Below are 18,641 nucleotides of genomic sequence, written 5' to 3'. Positions count from 1 at the left end.
CAACCACCAAAGAGAAGTGAGAGCCTTTCAAAGTGAAAAAGAGGAGTTATTGCATTCCAATTGATTTCAGAGCTCTCCTCACATTAAAGGCTCATTGAAGTGATCCTCAACTACCAGCGCATTCAAGAGGATCCAGTAAAGAAGAAGCCAAGTCTTGCATCAACGTAATCTGTTTGAGAGCTTCTTTCTTTACATTTTGAGATCTATCCTGCTTTACTTCTTTACTGCTTTCTTATAGATTATTTAATCACATTTGTTTAAAATCAAGAAAGCTTTCATAATCCTCAATAGATGAAATTAAAGAATCTAATTTTAATTAGAACCCAATTCACCCCTCTCCTCTTGGGTTGTCTTCTAGGCAACAAATAGTATATTTCAAAAAGAGATATATGTATTATTCGAGAATTGATTTATTTTTCAGTCAATATCTTGCTCTTTAGCTTATGGCATGTTTAGACCCCACTTTGGGGTGTTATGTTGCTTACTAGGCTAGTGTAGCTCATTATTATGTTTTCTCTATTTTTTCAAATCCAAATGCATGATTGCTCAGGATTTGGGGAGTGCGCTAGATCTTTTGAAGATACTTTTAGTTATTGAAGTTTTAGCTATACTAGTTAGAGTATTTTATTTGATTTATGTTAATAGTTAGCAAATGTTGACTTATGTCACTTTGGAACTATGGTAAGAATTATTTGAATCGGCCTTGATTAAATAAATTTTTAAGAATTATTATTGTTTGATATGATCTGTAGCCTTGCATGCTTGTATAGTCCGCTATACGGGTATGCGGCGTCTATTACACTCTAAATTCAGAGCGTGACAATACCACTCCCCCTACTAGTCAATTTTTCAAAAAATCTGCAGGCATACACTTGTCAGTCCGCAGATCAGAATTATATGGAATTTTGACTAGGTATGGTCACTTATGATGTTGTACAAGAACATATCTTTGTTTGCTATCCCTGGAAGCAAAAGTCCCAAAGTGCCATTCCTTCAATTTATCCAACGATCTATAATTCAAAAACCACTCTCTCAATCCACATCACCAAGTAATATGAGACCCAGATGAAGTTTGGCTGCCTATCATGTTTCTCAGGGCCATGTAATGGTTTCAATCAATCACAGCCACCTTCAAAGACTAAAATACATATTATGGAGTTGTCTCTCAAAAACTAACCTAACCAACGGCTTCTGCTAGTGAGCTCACAATATTATCATCCAATTCATATTCTCCATGAATACCCTTCTGCAAAGGATATATTTTGCAGTTATCACTCCAAAGCTAATGCCCTACACCTACATATTTATCTTCGTAAAAGAGTGATACTTAGGTATCACTAAACTACTACCCACCTCACCAAGAAATAAAAAAATAAAAAATAAAAGCATACAAAAATTAAAACATAACATATATGATGGACAGATAGTTTTCTATATCCTCTCATGGCATCATATACATGATCTTTTTTATTGGTCAAAGGGATTACTTAAACATGAAGATAAAAGAAGGAGCACAATAGACAATTTTTGTTTTCAATATAAAGCACGCCTACAAAAAAATATATAGTACTTAATATGTGGATAAATATCATCAATTCATAAACATAAGCAAAACCAAATGACATATAACCCCCCAAAAAAAGACGAAAGTCTTTTAATGTGTCGAACTGAACTAAAGAACGAAATATGCCTTAATCAAATTAGTGAACAACTGAACCATTTCTCTTTTTTTATAAATAAGAGCAAACACAGAAATTTCGACTAAAAAAATGATGTTGCTCTCCTTCTCAACCTGTACAGAATGATCTAGAGAAAATTCGTGCCTGACTCAAATAAGATGGGTGGTTGAACCTCCTCTTTAGCGGGATCTAGTTCTGGAGACAAAAAAAAAATGCTGAACTGATCTTGATCTAGTTTAGCAGGATAGATTAGATTTGCAATGGGATAATGGGATATCGAAAGTTCGATCTACCATGAATACCATGTTTAAAAAGCTGGAAATGCCTAAGACACCCACTTTGGATGAGAAACCCTCTGACAGATACGGTGAATGACATCACCCTCCAGATGGACTCCTTGTCTTGTGAGAGGGATTTCTATTATCCGACCATTTTCAAGTATCTAAAGATTCTAATCCATTGATCAGTAAGGGAAAGCAACACCACTCCACAACTTCCACATGTTCAGCCACATTTTTTCCCTCTCCAATCAAAATCCAGCAGGGCCCACCACCCTGACACTAATATTTACCATCATTGATTAAATTATTGATTAAATTCAGACACTAATATTTACCATTGCAGTAAGGATCATACTCCATTATCTCATACTCAGGAAGCAACAGGAAATAGGAAGTCTAATGTTTATGCTGGATCCCATGTACAATCTCAATATATATATATATATATATATATATATATATATATATATATATATATTAGAAATTTCAGAATTCAGATGTTTCGACTAACTCTCTAATTACTACATCAGTAGCTATATTAACATATATAACGAATTAGGGAGATGGAACTTACAATGATTCACATGATGCATAAAACAAAAGGGGGAGCACCAAAAAAAAAAGGCTGAAGATAGAGAAAAAAATAATACTAAGATATGAGGCAAAACTAAATATGCGCAAGTTAAGATTCTATAGAAAAGCCCGAAAGATATATTCACTATGCCATTTTCTACAGACTTGGTCTAGGTACATGCAGTCAAGTAACTACATCAGAAACATAATTAAACTATCATTTGGTTACAAGCAGCAAAAATCGTTAAGTATCGATGTTATTCTGTTTAAGATGAAAAACTAGTCTTTCAGATATAAGCAAAAATAAAGGTAATCAACAGTTACCTTTTTCTGATATACAAAAACAAATTTATTCAATGATCTACTATGCGCATATGTGACAGAAGTGATTGCTATAATAGATACTTACCATGAAGTAAAATGTTACAAGAGAAATTCCAGCACAAAGTTCAGGCCACTCTGCCGTTGCAGTTAACTTATATAAACCGATGAAGTCAGCAATTACTAGGACTACATCTGGGAATTTCACCGGTAGCTGGTAGATATAAAGCAGAAGAATACTGAAAAATGCATACACTAGGAGAGGCCTCCACCACCTTTAAATGCCATATAATATATACAAATCAGGTCATACAATGAGTAGACATTTAAACATCAAGGTCCTCACATGCAGTTTAAATTAATCACACGTCATGAAAAGGAAAGAGATGACTTTACTAAAACTCACCGGAAAAGACCAAGAAAATTACTTGTTAGAGACCAATCAACAAGACCAACACAGCTACAAATAAAGAATGGCAGAGAAATCCAAGATGGGTAGCTAATACCCACAACCAACTGAACAGCAGGAAGCAGTAAGCAGCAGGAGACCCTAAGGTGGGATCCTTCAATGTGGAAAAGAAGAAAGAAAACCAAGTCAAATCATCATAACAACTAATTACTTGACATGATCAAACATGCAAGCAGATGTCCAGACTCACTGAAAATTAATTGAATGATGAAAATTATGGTTAAGATATTTATTATTAACATGTCATAAAAGGTATGCAGATGCTATAGATATCTCGAAAAAGGAATCAATCAATTGAAAGTGTATGACTGTTTGAAAAAAATAATAATAAATCTTAGTATTGATCTCTTTTTAAGGTTCCAATAGTAAACATTACTTGGAGGAAGAATAATTGGAAAAAAAATAAAACAAATGAGAACTATAATGTGACATGGGTCCTTGGGAGCATCACTGACAACTGCAAGATTCTTTTATAATTAAAATGATGTGGCTAACTAAATGAAACACTTGAGAAAAGTAAAAAACATTTTACTGAAGACTTAAGAATGAACCAAAATTATAGCGATCAAACCTAATTCAATTATAATGCAGCCTACTTTCTCTAATTGTTGCAGAGTTTTGAATTGCAGAACCAATCTCTAATATCTTTTTTAGTAAAATTAGTTAAAAACATAAATTAATAGGTGCTCATGCAGGGCACAGGTACTGGCCTGACAGGGTTACATGCTGGCCTGATGGGCCCGTACTTAAAATATTGCTCCATAAATGTGACAGTCATTAGTTGTCATTTCCAACATTGTGCTTCCCCACGTAAGCTACAGATGAATGAAGTAGGAAACACAAAACAAGGCGAAAACAAGGAGATTTCAAGGAAGACAAACTGATTAGGCCTTGTTTGGCAACACCAAAAAAAATCCCAGAGAATTATTAAACTCTGGCAACTGAGTGACCATCAACAGAATACCAAACAAGTAGGTACTGGCCTGACAGGGTTACATGCTGGCCTGATGGGCCCGTACTTAAAATATTGCTCCATAAATGTGACAGTCATTAGTTATCATTTCCAACATTGTGCTTCCCCATGTAAGCTACAGATGAATGAAGTAGGAAACACAAAACAAGGCAAAAACCAGGAGATTTCAAGGAAGACAAACTGATTAGGCCTTGTTTGGCAACACTAAAAAAAATCCCAGAGAATTATTAAACTCTGGCAACTGAGGGACCATCAACAGAATACCAAACAAAATTTTTACTTCGGAATATACTTGTGTTGCTGGGGGTCCAAACCAAGAACGATTGGCACAGCGGTGTGAACGGGGTTCCCTTGGAATTACTTCGGTTGCGCTCCACCTTCCGCCGGAAAACCTGCAAGCAAGCCTCGCACCACCACCGGGGTAGTGGGGGCCCTCCGACGATCAAGTTAGGGGAGATCGAAGGAGAAGGAGAGGTAGCAGGTAAGATGATACTCTGAAAAATCTTGCTTACCCTCCCCCTTCCCCCCCCCCCAGCCGCATATATATCAGGCTGGAGGGTTTTTCCGGGGATTGGTCATCGTGTGGCGCGATGGGGTTACCACTGACATGGTCGTTACAGGGCGTCGTGGGGCAGCGCTGGGTACGGCTATGGCAGGGCGTAGTGGAGCTCCGCTTTGTACGGCTATTACAGGGGATCGTGGGACAGCGCCGGATACGGCCGTTGCAGGGAGTAGTGGAGCAGGGGGCCGCGGCGTGCCTTAGGGGAACAGTCTGTTGTTGTCAAGAGTTTGCCGACTCGAGGTCGGATTGCTGGATCAAGGGGCAGCCGACTCGGGGTCGGGCTGCGGAGCCGAAGATATCCGACCCGAGGTCGGATTGCTGGATCAAGGGGCAGCCGACTCGGGGTCGGGCTGCGGAGCCGAAGATATCCGACCCGAGGTCGGATTGCTGGATCAAGGAGCAGCCGTAGTCTTCCTGGGCGCGCGTGCCGGTCACGTGGGGCATGGTGGCTAAGTTCCCCCGTAACAGTAGCCCCCCACTTCCGAGCCTGGAACCAGGAGGGGAACGGGTGAAGGGAGTGACGCTTCGAGATTGCCGCCATCCCTCGGAAAGGCGCGCGCGCTCCGAGCTCCCCACCTTCTTTATGGCGTATGGCGGTTGTCGCTGATCTGGCGGTCTGCGGATTTCGGCGGACATCCTTCCTTAATGGCGTCGATTCGCCTTTGGGGCGCGAACGATCCTTCGGCAGCCAGGCGTCCTCTGGCGTCACCGAGGCGTCACCCGCCTTTCCGCCTATTTAACCGGGGGCCCTCCCCCGTCCGCCTTTCTCTTCACAGGCATCCTCGAGTTTCTCCCTTGTGCTGCTGCCGTTGCCGTCGGACTGTTCGTTCGCTCCTCCTTTGACGCTCTCGGAGCCGTTCTTCCTTCCCTTCCGGTGAGTTGCCCCACTCTTCAATTTAGGGCTCTCCGTACTTTCTCCTTTCGTATTAGTGTACCCCAGTCGTTCCGGTCCCTTCTTCCCTCTTGACCCCATCCTGACCGTAGATTCACTGGCCGTTAGGGATGGACGAAGTAAGAGCGGACCGCATTCAGTCGGAGCTGGTCCCCGAAGACCTAGATAGGTTCGTGGCCCGGTACCACCTTCCCGAAACCTGCAACGTTACGCTCCCGGGGCCAGAGGAGAGGATGTCCCATCCTCCTCCAGGGAAGGTCGCCATCAATGAGGACATCCTTCGGGCTGGGTTCCGCTTTCCCCTCTCGGACTTAGTCGTGCAGGTGCTTCGAGGTTTAAGAGTGGCGCCGACGCAACTGGTGCCGAACTCATGGCGTACCCTGACGGCCTTCCAGGTTCTCTGCCGCATGCACGAGATTCCCGCCACCCTGAACGTCTTTTGGGAATGCTACGGCCTGAACGGCCACCCCCGGGACAGAGGGTGGTGGTGCTTTGCGGCGCGGCGAGGGTGCAGCCTCGTCAAGGAGGCTCCTTCCTCCATTCATGGCTGGAAGGAGCGTTTCTTTTTCATCGACGTAGATCCCTCTTGGGGAATCGGGACAACCTGGGAGACGCCGATGAAGTCCCCGATCGGCCTATCGAGGTTGTCGAGGGAGGAGTCCGATGGCGTCGCCGTCTTGAGGGGGTTGGTTGCCGAGGGCCGGCTCCCCCCGGTGGCTAGCCTTATTTCCGAGGATGCCTTGGTGAACGTCGGTCTGAGCTCGGTCCCCGCCGACCGTGAGCCCACCACCACTTCTTCTTTTTTAGCTCTTTTCTCCTCTTTCGTTTCTTCTTTCCATCAGCTTCTCAGTTTCTAACCATCTCGTCCTTTTTGCAGAAATCGACGACGTCATGCAGTCGGACAAGGCAATGGCTGTTAGTAGGGCGTCCCTACTGGAAGCGGTCCGGAGGAAGAAACGGACTCCTCCGAGCGGGGTCCCACCGGCGAAGAAGCCCCGCCAGCAGGCGACTCCGACGCCGACAGACGGGTCCGGGCCCACCGATCAGGGGGACGCCGCAGGCTCGGACCGACAGTTGACGCCGTATCAGCCCTCCGGTGATGAGACTACCGTTTTTCCGGAGGTGTCATCCGGGCGCGCCCGAGACGGCCGGGTCGGACGCGGTCGGTCCCCAGCCCGGCCTTCGACTCGGTCGGCTTCGGATGATACGAGAAGGAGGGGCGCGCCGAGGCCCCGGCCGAGCGGGACCCTGTCGATTTCTGGCGCGGCCCCCGCCCCGAGCACGGTCGGCATGACTCTCCCCCAAGCGATGGGTAAGGGTAAGGCTGCAGAACCACCGTCCGGCTCCGGGGCGAAGTCGGGGTCGGCCTTCACTTTCGCCGGCGCCCGAAACCTCGTCGAGACGGTGCTGCTGGAGAGTGACCGTAGGCAGGTCCGGCAGATGAGGATCCCTGAAGTCGGAGCTGCCAGCTGCGTCTGTCTCATGTCGGTGAGTGTTCTTTTGGTTGCTTTCGTCATTTATAGGCTCTATTGATCCCCGTCTGACGCTCTCATTTTTCCTATCTCTTAGCTCGCCCAGTACATGATTCGTCTGGAGGAGAGCCACGAGGAACAGGCGAGGCTTCTGGCGAGGGCCGAGAGCCGACTGAAAGCTGTAGAGGAGGGAGGCCAGGCTGCGGCGGGGAGGACGACCAGGGACCTCGAGACGAGGCTCCAGGTGGCCGAAGAACGGGCATCCGGCTTCGCCGCCCTCGAGAGGCAACTGTTGGATGCTCAGGAGCAACTCAAGGTTGCCTCGGGTCTCGAAAGCGAGATCAGGAAGGCGGAGGAGCGGGCCGAAAAGCAGTCCCGGAAGGCTGCCGACTTCCGGGAGAGGTGGGAGAAGGCCCAGCAGTCGGCCGACAACGCCCGCAACCGAACCCGATCTCTTGAAGCCAAGCTGGCCGAATTGGAGTCGGCCTTGGAGGGGACTCGTGCGAGCAACCAGGAGCTCCATTCGCGCCTGGAGGAGGCTGAGGCTGCTCGCGTCGCTGCCGAGGCGAAGCACATGGAGGCTCGGGCCGATCTGCTGAGGGTCTCCTCCGAGGCGGACGACCGGATTGTGGCGAAGGTCATGGAAACGAAAGCTCAGATTACGGAGCGAGCGGAGGCGGCGCTGGCCGAGAAGAGCGCGGAAATCGGGCGTCAGGCGGTACAGGCCTATCGTCAGTCCGCCGAGTTCATCCGTGACATGTCGGACGCGGGGTCCGACTCCTTTGCCTTAGGCTTCGATGAAGGCCTGGCAAGGGTGTCCGCTAAATACCCCGGAATCGACCTGAGTGGGGTCTCCCTCCTCGACTCCCCTCCGATGCCATTGCCTGCCGATTCTCCAACCGTCTCCCTACCCTTCGCGGACGTGCTCGCCGTTCCAGACCCAGGGGTTCCTCCAAGCTGACTCTCTGTACTTTTCTTTGTTCTTTTCTTTGTATGTTGGCGTTTTGCCATGTTGTATGGGTCTCGGCCCTGATGCAACGAAAGTTAATGCAAACAAAGTGTTTCCTCATTTCACTTTCGTCCTTCCTCTTTTTAACTCCTGGTAGCGTCTCGCCGACTCCTGACTCTTGAAGTTCCTCCGGCGCTAGGCCAGGCATCCGAGGGTTAGGCCTCAGAAAATTCTTCCGGCGCTAGGCCAGGCATCCGAGGGTTAGGCCTCAGGAAATTCTTCCGGCGCTAGGCCAGGCATCCGAGGGTTAGGCCTCAAGAAATTCTTCCGCTGGTCGGCCAAGGCTGGCGCAAGCCGAGGCGACCGGTCGGGGCTTCAGGCTAGTCTGCTCCCGGGATGATCATCGGGTTAGCCTGGCATCCGAGGGCCGAGCCTCGGGGAATTCCGCTCGTTGGTCGGCCAAGGCTGGCGCAAGCCGAGGCGACCGGTCGGAGCTTCAGGCTAGTCTGCTCCCGGGATGGTCATCGGGTTAGCCTGGCATCCGAGGGGCGAGCCTCGGGGAATTCTGCTCATTGGTCGGCCAAGGCTGGCGCAAGCCGAGGCGACCGGTCGGGGCTTCAGGCTAGTCTGCTCCCGGGATGGTCATCGGGTTAGCCTGGCATCCGAGGGCCGAGCCTCGGGGAATTCCGCTCGTTGGTCGGCCAAGGCTGGCGCAAGCCGAGGCGACCGGTCGGGGCTTCAGGCTAGTCTGCTCCCGGGATGGTCATCGGGTTAGCCTGGCATCCGAGGGCCGAGCCTCGGGGAATTCCGCTCGTTGGTCGGCCAAGGCTGGCGCAAGCCGAGGCGACCGGTCGGGGCTTCAGGCTAGTCTGCTCCCGGGATGGTCATCGGGTTAGCCTGGCATCCGAGGGCCGAGCCTCGGGGAATTCCGCTCGTTGGTCGGCCAAGGCTGGCGCAAGCCGAGGCGACCGGTCGGGGCTTCAGGCTAGTCTGCTCCCGGGATGGTCATCGGGTTAGCCTGGCATCCGAGGGCCGAGCCTCGGGGAATTCCGCTCGTTGGTCGGCCAAGGCTGGCGGAAGCCGAGGCGACCGGTCGGGGCTTCAGGCTAGTCTGCTCCCGGGATGGTCATCGGGTTAGCCTGGCATCCGAAGGCCGAGCCTCGGGGAATTCCGCTCGTTGGTCGGCCAAGGCTGGCGCAAGCCGAGGCGACCGGTCGGGGCTTCAGGCTAGTCTGCTCCCGGGATGATCATCGGGTTAGCCTGGCATCCGAGGGCCGAGCCTCGGGGAATTCCGCTCGTTGGTCGCGCGCCTATCACTTGCCGCTCGACGGGGTTTCTCCGTGGCCAGCTGCGATCGTGTTTCTCCTCCTCTCGAAGTGTCACCTGGGGAACACCAGAAGGCCATTAAATGCTAATTGAGGCGTTACCTGGAAAATCGGACCGGCCAGTTGCTGCTTGCGAGGAGTGCCAGTTAAGCGGCCGCGATACGCGCGTTCTTCGAGGCGGATGCGGCCTGGGCGCATGCGGAGATACGGGGGCCGCGGGATACACGCCGCCCGGAGTGTCCTGCACGAAGAATGCAATTAAGGAGAACGACGCTTAGGAGATCGTGGGGGGATAAGCCTCGAGAGCCGGAACGGCTCCGGATTCGATGTGCCCGCATTTATTGGAGCCACCCGCATCGGAACGACCGGGGGGCCACAGTTTGGCTATAAATATAAGCGTAGGTGCGGTGGAGCCTGCCAAGCCGGAGCTGTTCAGGTTGTCATGGGTCGTGGACCTCCTCTCCGGCGCGTGGCTGGGAAATCCCTGCCGGAGGAACGGGAGGCGCGCCCCTCGCGACTTCCGCCAACTAGCCGTTTCATCTGGGATCAACGGAAAGATTCTCCCCGGTGGAACTCCGCTCTAGGCGTTTCATCCGGGATCACATCCCCCCTCTTTTCAGTCCCACCTCCCGATTGAGCTCTGCGCCAGACGCTTCATCCGGGATCGCGCCTCCTCGCGCTCTTCTCTCTTGTATTCCTTTCCTTCCCTTCTCCTGGGGAAGACCGGAATATCCCTTGGAGGTGGCGTTCCTCTAGAAGCAGTGTGAACTTCTTCTTCGTCCGCGCCGGCTCTTCGTCTTTTGCGTGAGGCGTCGATGGCGCCTCCGGGGAGAAGCACCCACGGCCAGTGGGATTGTAGCTGCTTCGGGCGGAGGGTTCGGGATCCCAGATCTTCAGCTCCACGGAGTTCCCACCTCTTCCTTACTTTCTTTACTCCCCAATCCCCCTCTGGGAATTCTTTGTGATCACACGAACACGCCATTGTAACCAGGAATTATTGAAATGAAAAGAACTATATATTTTGTCGAACTGTCTTTCTGGCTTTGTCTTTCTACTGGTAATACACCCGCAGGTTAGCGGAATTCCAGCTCCTTGGAATTTTTCGACCATCTAGGGCCTCCAACTGGTAGGAGCCAGGTCGGTTTACCCAGCGAACCCTATACGGGCCTTTCCAATTTGGCGCAGCTTCCCACCTTCCGCGGGTTAAGATGCTTTGGCTCGCCTTAGCACCAGATCTCCGATTCTGAAAAGTTTTGGTCGGACCTTGGAGTTATAATATCGGGCCACCCTCCGCTGATACATCGCCATCCGGACCTGCGCCATTTTCCTCGCTTCTTCCAAGAGGTCCAGGTTCCCTCGGAGTTGCTCCGAATTGGCCTCGGGTCGGTGCGCGGCCACCCGGGGCGAGGGGAGTCCGAGCTCCACGGGGACAACCGCTTCCGTGCCATAGGTTAGGCTGAAAGGCGTCTCCCCGGTAGGGGTCCGATGCGTGGTCCGATACGCCCAAAGGACGTTCTCGAGTTCTTCGACCCAAGCTTGCCCCGTCCGACCGATTCGCGCCTTAATTTCTTGGAGGATTGTCCGATTTGTCACCTCGGCCTCACCGTTGGTTTGGGGATGCGACACAGATGTGAACCGATGCTCGATCCCGAACTCCTCGCAGAAGTCACGGAAATGCTTGTTATCGAACTGTCGACCATTATCCGAGATGAGGACCCGGGGTACCCCAAATCGGACAATGATGTTTTTCTTCACGAACTTCCGGACTTGCGCCTCCGTGATAGTGGCCAGCGGCTCTGCCTCCACCCACTTGGTGAAGTAGTCGATTGCAACAATCAAGAATTTCCGCTGGGCGGAAGCGACGGGGAATGGTCCGAGGATATCCATTCCCCATTGTGCGAAGGGCCAGGGTGCGGTGATTGGTGCCAAGGGGACAGAAGGGACTCTCTGGACGTTGGCGTGGCGCTGGCAGGCGTCGCATTTCCGTACGCGATCCTTTGAGTCCTCCAACAAGGTAGGCCAATAATAGCCTTGCCTCATGATCTTGTGCGCCAAGGACCTAGCCCCCCGAGTGCGATCCGCAGACGCCCTCGTGGACTTCGCCGAGGACGTAGGCCGCCTCCGAGGGGCGGAGGCACCTTAAGAGGGGGGCGGTAAACGAGGTCCGATACAGCCTCCCTTCATAGAGTACGTAGTGGGCGGACTTCCTGACAAGTCGCCGAGCTTGATCTTCGTCTTCAGGGAGGATCCCTTCGGCGAGGTAGGCGACGAGCGGGTCCATCCAAGACGGCTCCGGATCAATCGCCATCACCGCTCCAGCCTCGCCGATGCTCGGGGCATCCAGGGTCTCCAGGTAGATTGCCCTCGACAAGTTGTGCGCCTCTGCACCCACCAAGCGGGACAACCTGTCGGCCCTGGCATTTTCGCTTCTGGGGACCTGCTGGAGGTCGACGCTGCCGAGGTCGGGAATGAGTGCTTGCACCTTCCGGACGTAGTTCTGCATGGTCGGGCTCCGGGCCTCGAACTCCCCACGGACCTGCCCGACCACCAGCTGGGAGTCAGTGAAAACCTTCAAACGCCGGATGCCGAGCTCCCCGGTGAGTTTGAGTCCCGCGACTAGGGCCTCGTACTCCGCCTCGTTGTTGGTCACTGGAAATCCAAACCTCAAGGCATACTCGGCTATCACTCCATCAGGACTGGTAAGGACCAGCCCGGCTCCTCCACCCTCGGGGTTCGACGACCCATCGATGTGAAGCGTCCAGGTCGGGAGGTCGAGGCTGGGCGTTTCCGGCGGTCTAGGTTCCGCCTCCTGCACCGTGCACTCAGCGAGGAAGTCCGCGAGCACCTGGGCCTTAATGGCGGGTCGAGGCTGGTAGCGGATGTCGAACTCACCGAGTTCTACTGCCCACTTCACCAACCGTCCCGCATTCTCGGGGTTGCTGAAGATCTGTCGTAGTGGTTGATCAGTTAAGAGGGTGACAGAATGGGCCTGGAAATAGGGGCGGAGCCTCCTGGTCGCGGTCAGCAGCGCGAAGGCGATCTTTTCAGCCTTCGTATACCGCGCCTCGGCATCCCGTAGGACCCGGCTGATGTAGTACACGGGCTTCTGGAGCTTTGCCTCTTCCCGAACCAGCACCGCACTGACCGCGGTTGGGGAGACCGCCAGATAGAGGTAGAGCATCTCCCTTTCTTGCGGCTTGGACAGCAGGGGAGGAGACGCCAGGTATTCCTTGAGCTGGTCGAACGCTGCTTGACATTCGGCCGTCTGAACGGGCGGTGGGGAGGTGGAGTGTTGCTGAGAGTGTGTTGGAGATGCAGCGGCCCTCCGGCCAGAGGCGCGAGAGGCCCCGCGACCGGAAGCATTGGAAGCTCCACGACCACCTCGCCGTGCCATTACGATCGCTCTGAGATCCGGTGCCCTTCCTCTAGCGCCAACTGTTGCTGGGGGTCCAAACCAAGAACGATTGGCACAGCGGTGTGAACGGGATTCCCTTGGAATTACTTCGGTTGCGCTCCACCTTCCGCCGGAAAACCTGCAAGCAAGCCTCGCACCACCACCGGGGTAGTGGGGGCCCTCCGACGATCAAGTTAGGGGAGATCGAAGGAGAAGGAGAGGTAGCAGGTAAGATGATACTCTGGAAAATCTTGCTTACCCTCCCCCTTCCCCCCCCAGCCGCATATATATCAGGCTGGGAGGTTTTTCCGGGGATTGGTCATCGTGTGGCGCGATGGGGTTGCCACTGACATGGTCGTTACAGGGCGTCGTGGGGCAGCGCTGGGTACGGCTATGGCAGGGCGTAGTGGAGCTCCGCTTTGTACGGCTGTTACAGGGGATCGTGGGACAGCGCCGGATACGGCCGTTGCAGGGAGTAGTGGAGCAGGGGGCCGCGGCGTGCCTCAGGGGAACAGTCTGTTGTTGTCAAGAGTTTGCCGACTCGGGGTCGGATTGCTGGATCAAGGGGCAGCCGACTCGGGGTCGGGCTGCGGAGCCGAAGATATCCGACCCGAGGTCGGATTGCTGGATCAAGGGGCAGCCGACTCGGGGTCGGGCTGCGGAGCCGAAGATATCCGACCCGAGGTCGGATTGCTGGATCAAGGAGCAGCCGTAGTCTTCCTGGGCGCGCGTGCCGGTCACGTGGGGCAAGGTGGCTAAATTCCCCCGTAACAACTTGATTAGTGGTTTGGCTTCTCACAGTAATTTTATAGGAAATTTTCCCCATCGTGCAACTCCCTCCCCTAAACCCCTTTATCTTTTGTTCCTTCCAGATTTCTAACCTTCCTCACCGATCTCATCCTCAAGAATTGCAGTAGATTGAAGAAGCCCAAAGTCAATTTGGGTCAGGGTGACACAAAAGAGGTGGTGGTGACAGAGATGACGGTGGCGATGGCGATGACAGTAGTGACAGTGTGATGGTGGTGGCGTTGATGGCGATGAAGGTCATGATAGTAGTGGTGGATGTGGTGATGATGATGATTATGATGATTGTGGCAGTGCTGATAGTGTTGATAGCAGCGGGGGAGGCAGCAATGGTTGTGATTGTAGTGGTGGTGATGATTGTGGGTGTTGGGGGAGGGCATCACCTAAGGGGACGATAGGGAAGCGATTGGAGCTGATCTGGGTTGCCGACGAGGGACATAGGGAGGAGAAAAAAGTTGATAGGAGTCACCAAAGTGGGAGATAGGGAGGGGATCAGGGTTGATAAGGTCACTGGAGAGAGTTGGAGTCCCAAACAGGGGCAACAAGAGGAGATCAAAGTTCGTTTGAGACAGCTGGGGTTGCCGGAGTGGGTTGGGGTCATCTGTAGGGTCGATCATGAGGGATCGGAGTTCATCAGAGTCGTGTTCATCGGAAAGGATTGGGGTCGTCAAAGGGGGCTGCCAAAAGGGGATCAAGGAGGAAGCCAAAGAGCCTGATAAGCCTTGTATTTTTATTTCCATGGGTATTGGTGGAGTAAGAAAATACTCCCGAATTGGATGAAAAGGGGTTCTCTTTCTTATTCTTGAAATTTGTTTTGCTTAATAAATCCCTACCCTACAAAGAGCTACTCCTTACTCAAGTTCCAATAAGGACCAACCTTTCATTGATTCATTCTTTTTTATCCTAAAAAAATTCTGAATAACTTATGACAAAATGGAAATGTGAAATGCATACCAGAGTATTCATACTCCAAAATCACCTTCCAAACACCACTATAAGATATTTATATATTGGGGACCAAAAGTACTAGAGTATCAACGAATACACTGGTATTTTTGGGTACCCAAACAGGGTCTTAACCTATTTGATAGAAATGTTATGCTCTTTACATTCATTACAAACACACTCATGACTCATATGCTAGTGTGGAGTCACACTCTGATGGCTCATGGCACACCACTCAAACAAGCATATTTGGTGTTCAACACGGCAGCCAAACACGAGTTCCCAGACCCACCTACAAATAACGAAAGTTTCAGGTATCACATACAGAAAGGCAATGTTCCATGTCAACGTGAAGTTACGGTCAATCAATAATCATGAAAGTTATAAAGCATAATTATGAATTTATGATCATAAATTGCATGTAAGAGAAGTAAAAACTACATGATTGCTGCGGTGATTCTAATCACTTGTCATATAATAACAACTAGAAAATTACAAGCATATGATCCTCTGATAATATATACCAGATCAAGCATATTAAGACAATTAATGCAACTGAATTTACAAGGGAACCCAATATAGGTAGGCTCACTAGAACTATTAGCCTTAAAAAATCACCTTCCCAAATTAAAGGCAGACAAATTTAAAGCATTATAAAATAGTGTAATATTAATAAAATGCAGTTATATACGATAAATCCAGAAAAATAAGAAAGTAAAGCTTGTCAGTATGCAGACCTATATGATCAACTGCAGAAAAGAATTTTAGCCAACAGGAATCTTGATGAAGTCTATTTCCAACGACTTCGACTAAAGCAACAAGAGCAGCTGATAGCTGTATGATCACAAAGTAGATAACAGATGTTGATCCCCATGGCTGGAAACTGCAAAATGTTTATTGTATGTCAACTAGAACAATCTCTATGCAGAGTAAGCTTGCAGATGAAACATGATTAAATTTGAATCTCCATAATTCTGTATGGCCAAATGTACCAAGAGATAAAATAACCTTAATATCAGAGCAAAACAATGTTGATTCTCTTATTTAACCTTCATTGCAGGAAGATTTATAATTATACTTTAGACTCTCAGATAGTTAAAGGCAGGGAAAGCTGATCATTCTATCTCAGTTATGATCTCCAAGATAACTTTAGCACCATAAGTGACATATCATACACCATATGAAGCTTTCTTTTCTTTAAGATGTGGTACGTGTTCATGGCATTCTGCAGTAATTGTACGGGACAGGGTATGAAGTTCTTTTGTTGTTTTGAAATAATATAAGCAAAAAAGGAAAGAAAGAAAGAAAAGAAAAACATATTTGCTTATGCTTTTCACCAACAAAGAAATGCCAAACCAAGATGGTTAATTAAAAGTTTTGAATATTTGACCATGTATTGTTGGTGATCATGTTTATCAGTGGCTGCAAACAAGCATGACAGAGATGACCAAATAGGCAAAAAAAGAAAAATATAAAATACAATTGCTCTGTTTCATACCCAAAAATACATGAATACAAGAAATAAAAGAACAGACTTTAAATATCACCTCACAAAGCCAATCATCTTTGCCCACCAAGCATCAGCTACACTCCACCCTTGGCCCTCTATACACCAAAGAGTATGAAATATGATTTGTGCTAATATAGCAAGGACAGAAAAAATGATTGTACACCACGATATTAGATGTAACTTCCAAGAACGGGATCCTGTCAAGTAGCATGTCAGAGAAACATTGTTTAAATATTAAATAAACTGCATACTGGCATTTGAAACCATTCAATTTCAAATTACTGAATATTATTTTGCTATAATACAGAAATTTCTAAACACTGAAAGGAAAATGAACTCATGAATTTGATTTTAAAAGACAATATTCTAACAAGTTACAGAAAATTGAAGGCAAAAAAGGTTCGCTATGTTATTTAATTTTGCAGCTCAATCAATTACATGTACAACACAAGCAGTGGTCTTCATATATGTTTAGGATGTCAAAAAGATACACACAACATATCATGTGAAAGTCCCTAAAGTAGATTTTTTAAATGATGCATAGCTGGCACTGCAAGGTACACGTATTTCAAAGAAGTCCAGAAGTGTTGTAACAATTTCTCAAAAATACAAGGTCTGAATGAAATATCTCACTTAAAAGGGTCACTTATGATATCACACCTGCAATGGCTGCTTTATATAAGAATCGTTCATAATAATCAATGGCTCACTTTCACATGGCACTGTTATGTCAGAAAAGGAACACATTTCATTTGGCTTCTGCAATACAGTTAGCTTTCAATCATAAAAAAGAAACCAAGCATGAATGAAAAAGAGTATGTTTGACTAAAAGTAGGCTAAGAGATTACCTAATTGACTTTAAGGTCCAGCATTTTCAGAGCATTTAAACATATTCTTTTAATAGCAGTTTAAGGTTTTTGACATACATTGTGGTAACAAGGAGAAAAATTCACATGAGCACAAGGCAACACAAGTTCCAGAGTGAGCTGCAAAGTGAATACGAACATTTCAGCGGGAAGGTACAATTCATCTGAAAGGAGAAATCATTCATTGAAAATAGTAACAAAGTAACAAACTATGCGAACGTCATTTCAAAAACGCTATTACAGGCTATCATCATAAGGTTCCAAATCTTCTTCCTTCTGTCACCATCACGGGCTATCATAATAAGGCTACCATCCAGACAAAGGATATTTTTAACGAGAAATAGTACAAGACAACTTATAACCGTAATAGGAGTTCCATTGTTAAAATCAAGGTCATAGAAGGACCTTAATCAAAAAAGGCTCCATTATACACATTACATTAAGATCTTGTTCTTAACCACGCTGCTTCCAAGTTTGCCCTTTCAAAACGACAGAAAGAGGAAAAGATGGGACCTAACAAGAGCTAGCAAATGACCCAGCAAGAGCTAGAAAATGACCCAGCAGCCTATCACCTTTCATCTTGGTTTTAAAATCTTGAAGAGAGACAGCAAATAAATATATCCTATCATAACATCCATCTAGAAACTAATCTTGGAGTGCTTCCAAACTTGCACCTCACTGTAATCTGAAATTTAAGATTTCTCTTAAGAAAGCATAACTAGAGGAGATAACCATCCAGTGGTCCTTATGAAAGAAACTTGCAATATCAACCAGTACACATGATGATAAACTATAACCAATTGTTTATGCAAGTACATGCACTATGCAACAAGATGCCATCGACATCGCGGAACACATATGTAAAATATATTATAACGGTTCCAAACAGAGACTTTGCCTGATAATGCTAGTAGAGATCTTGTGCTCTCCATGAGTTCGTAAACTATATGTGTACCAAACCAAGAAGTCTAAGCTTATAAGCCCCTATATGCACTGTAAATCAAACCAAATTAAATTTTGAACTCAACTACATAATTGGAAAGGACCATGGTATTACAAAAAAGTAGAAAAGTTGAAAAAGTTCGTATGATCTGCCAAGTTGAAATGTTGGAAAGGGTGACAAATAAAAGGTCTTAAGAAAACAATGTCACTATAAAAACAAATATGGAGGACCTCGAAATGGTATTACGAATAAGATCAAGAACATGCAACCTCTGGCTTCACAACAAGGATTGCCGACCGGTACTGGTAGGCGTACCAATCAGCCACCAGACCGGTTCAGTACTGGTTCGGATCGGTTCAAACTAGTACCAAACTGGTACCACTGGTTCGGCCTCCAAAAATCCAAAAAAAGTTGACCCAACCAGTACGGGCCGGTACAGACCAGTATGGAGGCTGGTTTGGACCGGTTCGGACCAGTACGGGCCGGTACGAGCCGATACCATTTTTTAACGCTGAACTGGACCGTTCGATATGGGTTGAACCGGCCGGTATGGGCTGGTTCAGCATTTCTTGCTTCACAATACATTTACACAGACTAGTGCAAGGTTTTAAATCCTAGCCCCACTACCAGGATTCAATATCGATCCAAGGCTAAGGCAGTAAGGCGAGACACTACTAGGACAG

General features: G+C 48.4%; 1 protein-coding gene across 3 annotated transcripts in view; it reads right to left on the bottom strand.

The window, feature by feature from the left end:
* The window catches only part of LOC103716184 (piezo-type mechanosensitive ion channel homolog), an 84,947-nt gene that overhangs the window by 57,353 nt on the left and 8,953 nt on the right, over window positions 1-18,641 (bottom strand). For all 3 annotated transcript variants that reach the window (XR_005511215.1, XM_039124948.1, XM_039124953.1), the window contains exons 3-6: window positions 16,187-16,346; window positions 15,377-15,522; window positions 3,261-3,417; window positions 2,943-3,129 (exon numbers count right to left, since the gene is read on the bottom strand). Coding sequence is in view for 2 of the 3 variants with exons in the window: in XM_039124948.1 (XP_038980876.1) it covers window positions 2,943-3,129; window positions 3,261-3,417; window positions 15,377-15,522; window positions 16,187-16,346 (650 nt within the window). In the remaining variant the exon portion in view is untranslated. The remainder of the gene's footprint in view (window positions 1-2,942; window positions 3,130-3,260; window positions 3,418-15,376; window positions 15,523-16,186; window positions 16,347-18,641) is intronic.

The sequence above is a fragment of the Phoenix dactylifera genome, chromosome 1 (genome assembly GCF_009389715.1).
Source record: "Phoenix dactylifera cultivar Barhee BC4 chromosome 1, palm_55x_up_171113_PBpolish2nd_filt_p, whole genome shotgun sequence".
Taxonomy (NCBI): Eukaryota; Viridiplantae; Streptophyta; class Magnoliopsida; order Arecales; family Arecaceae; genus Phoenix; species Phoenix dactylifera.
Note: the sequence above shows the minus strand (reverse complement) of the source record. Positions and strands in the feature narration are given on the sequence as shown.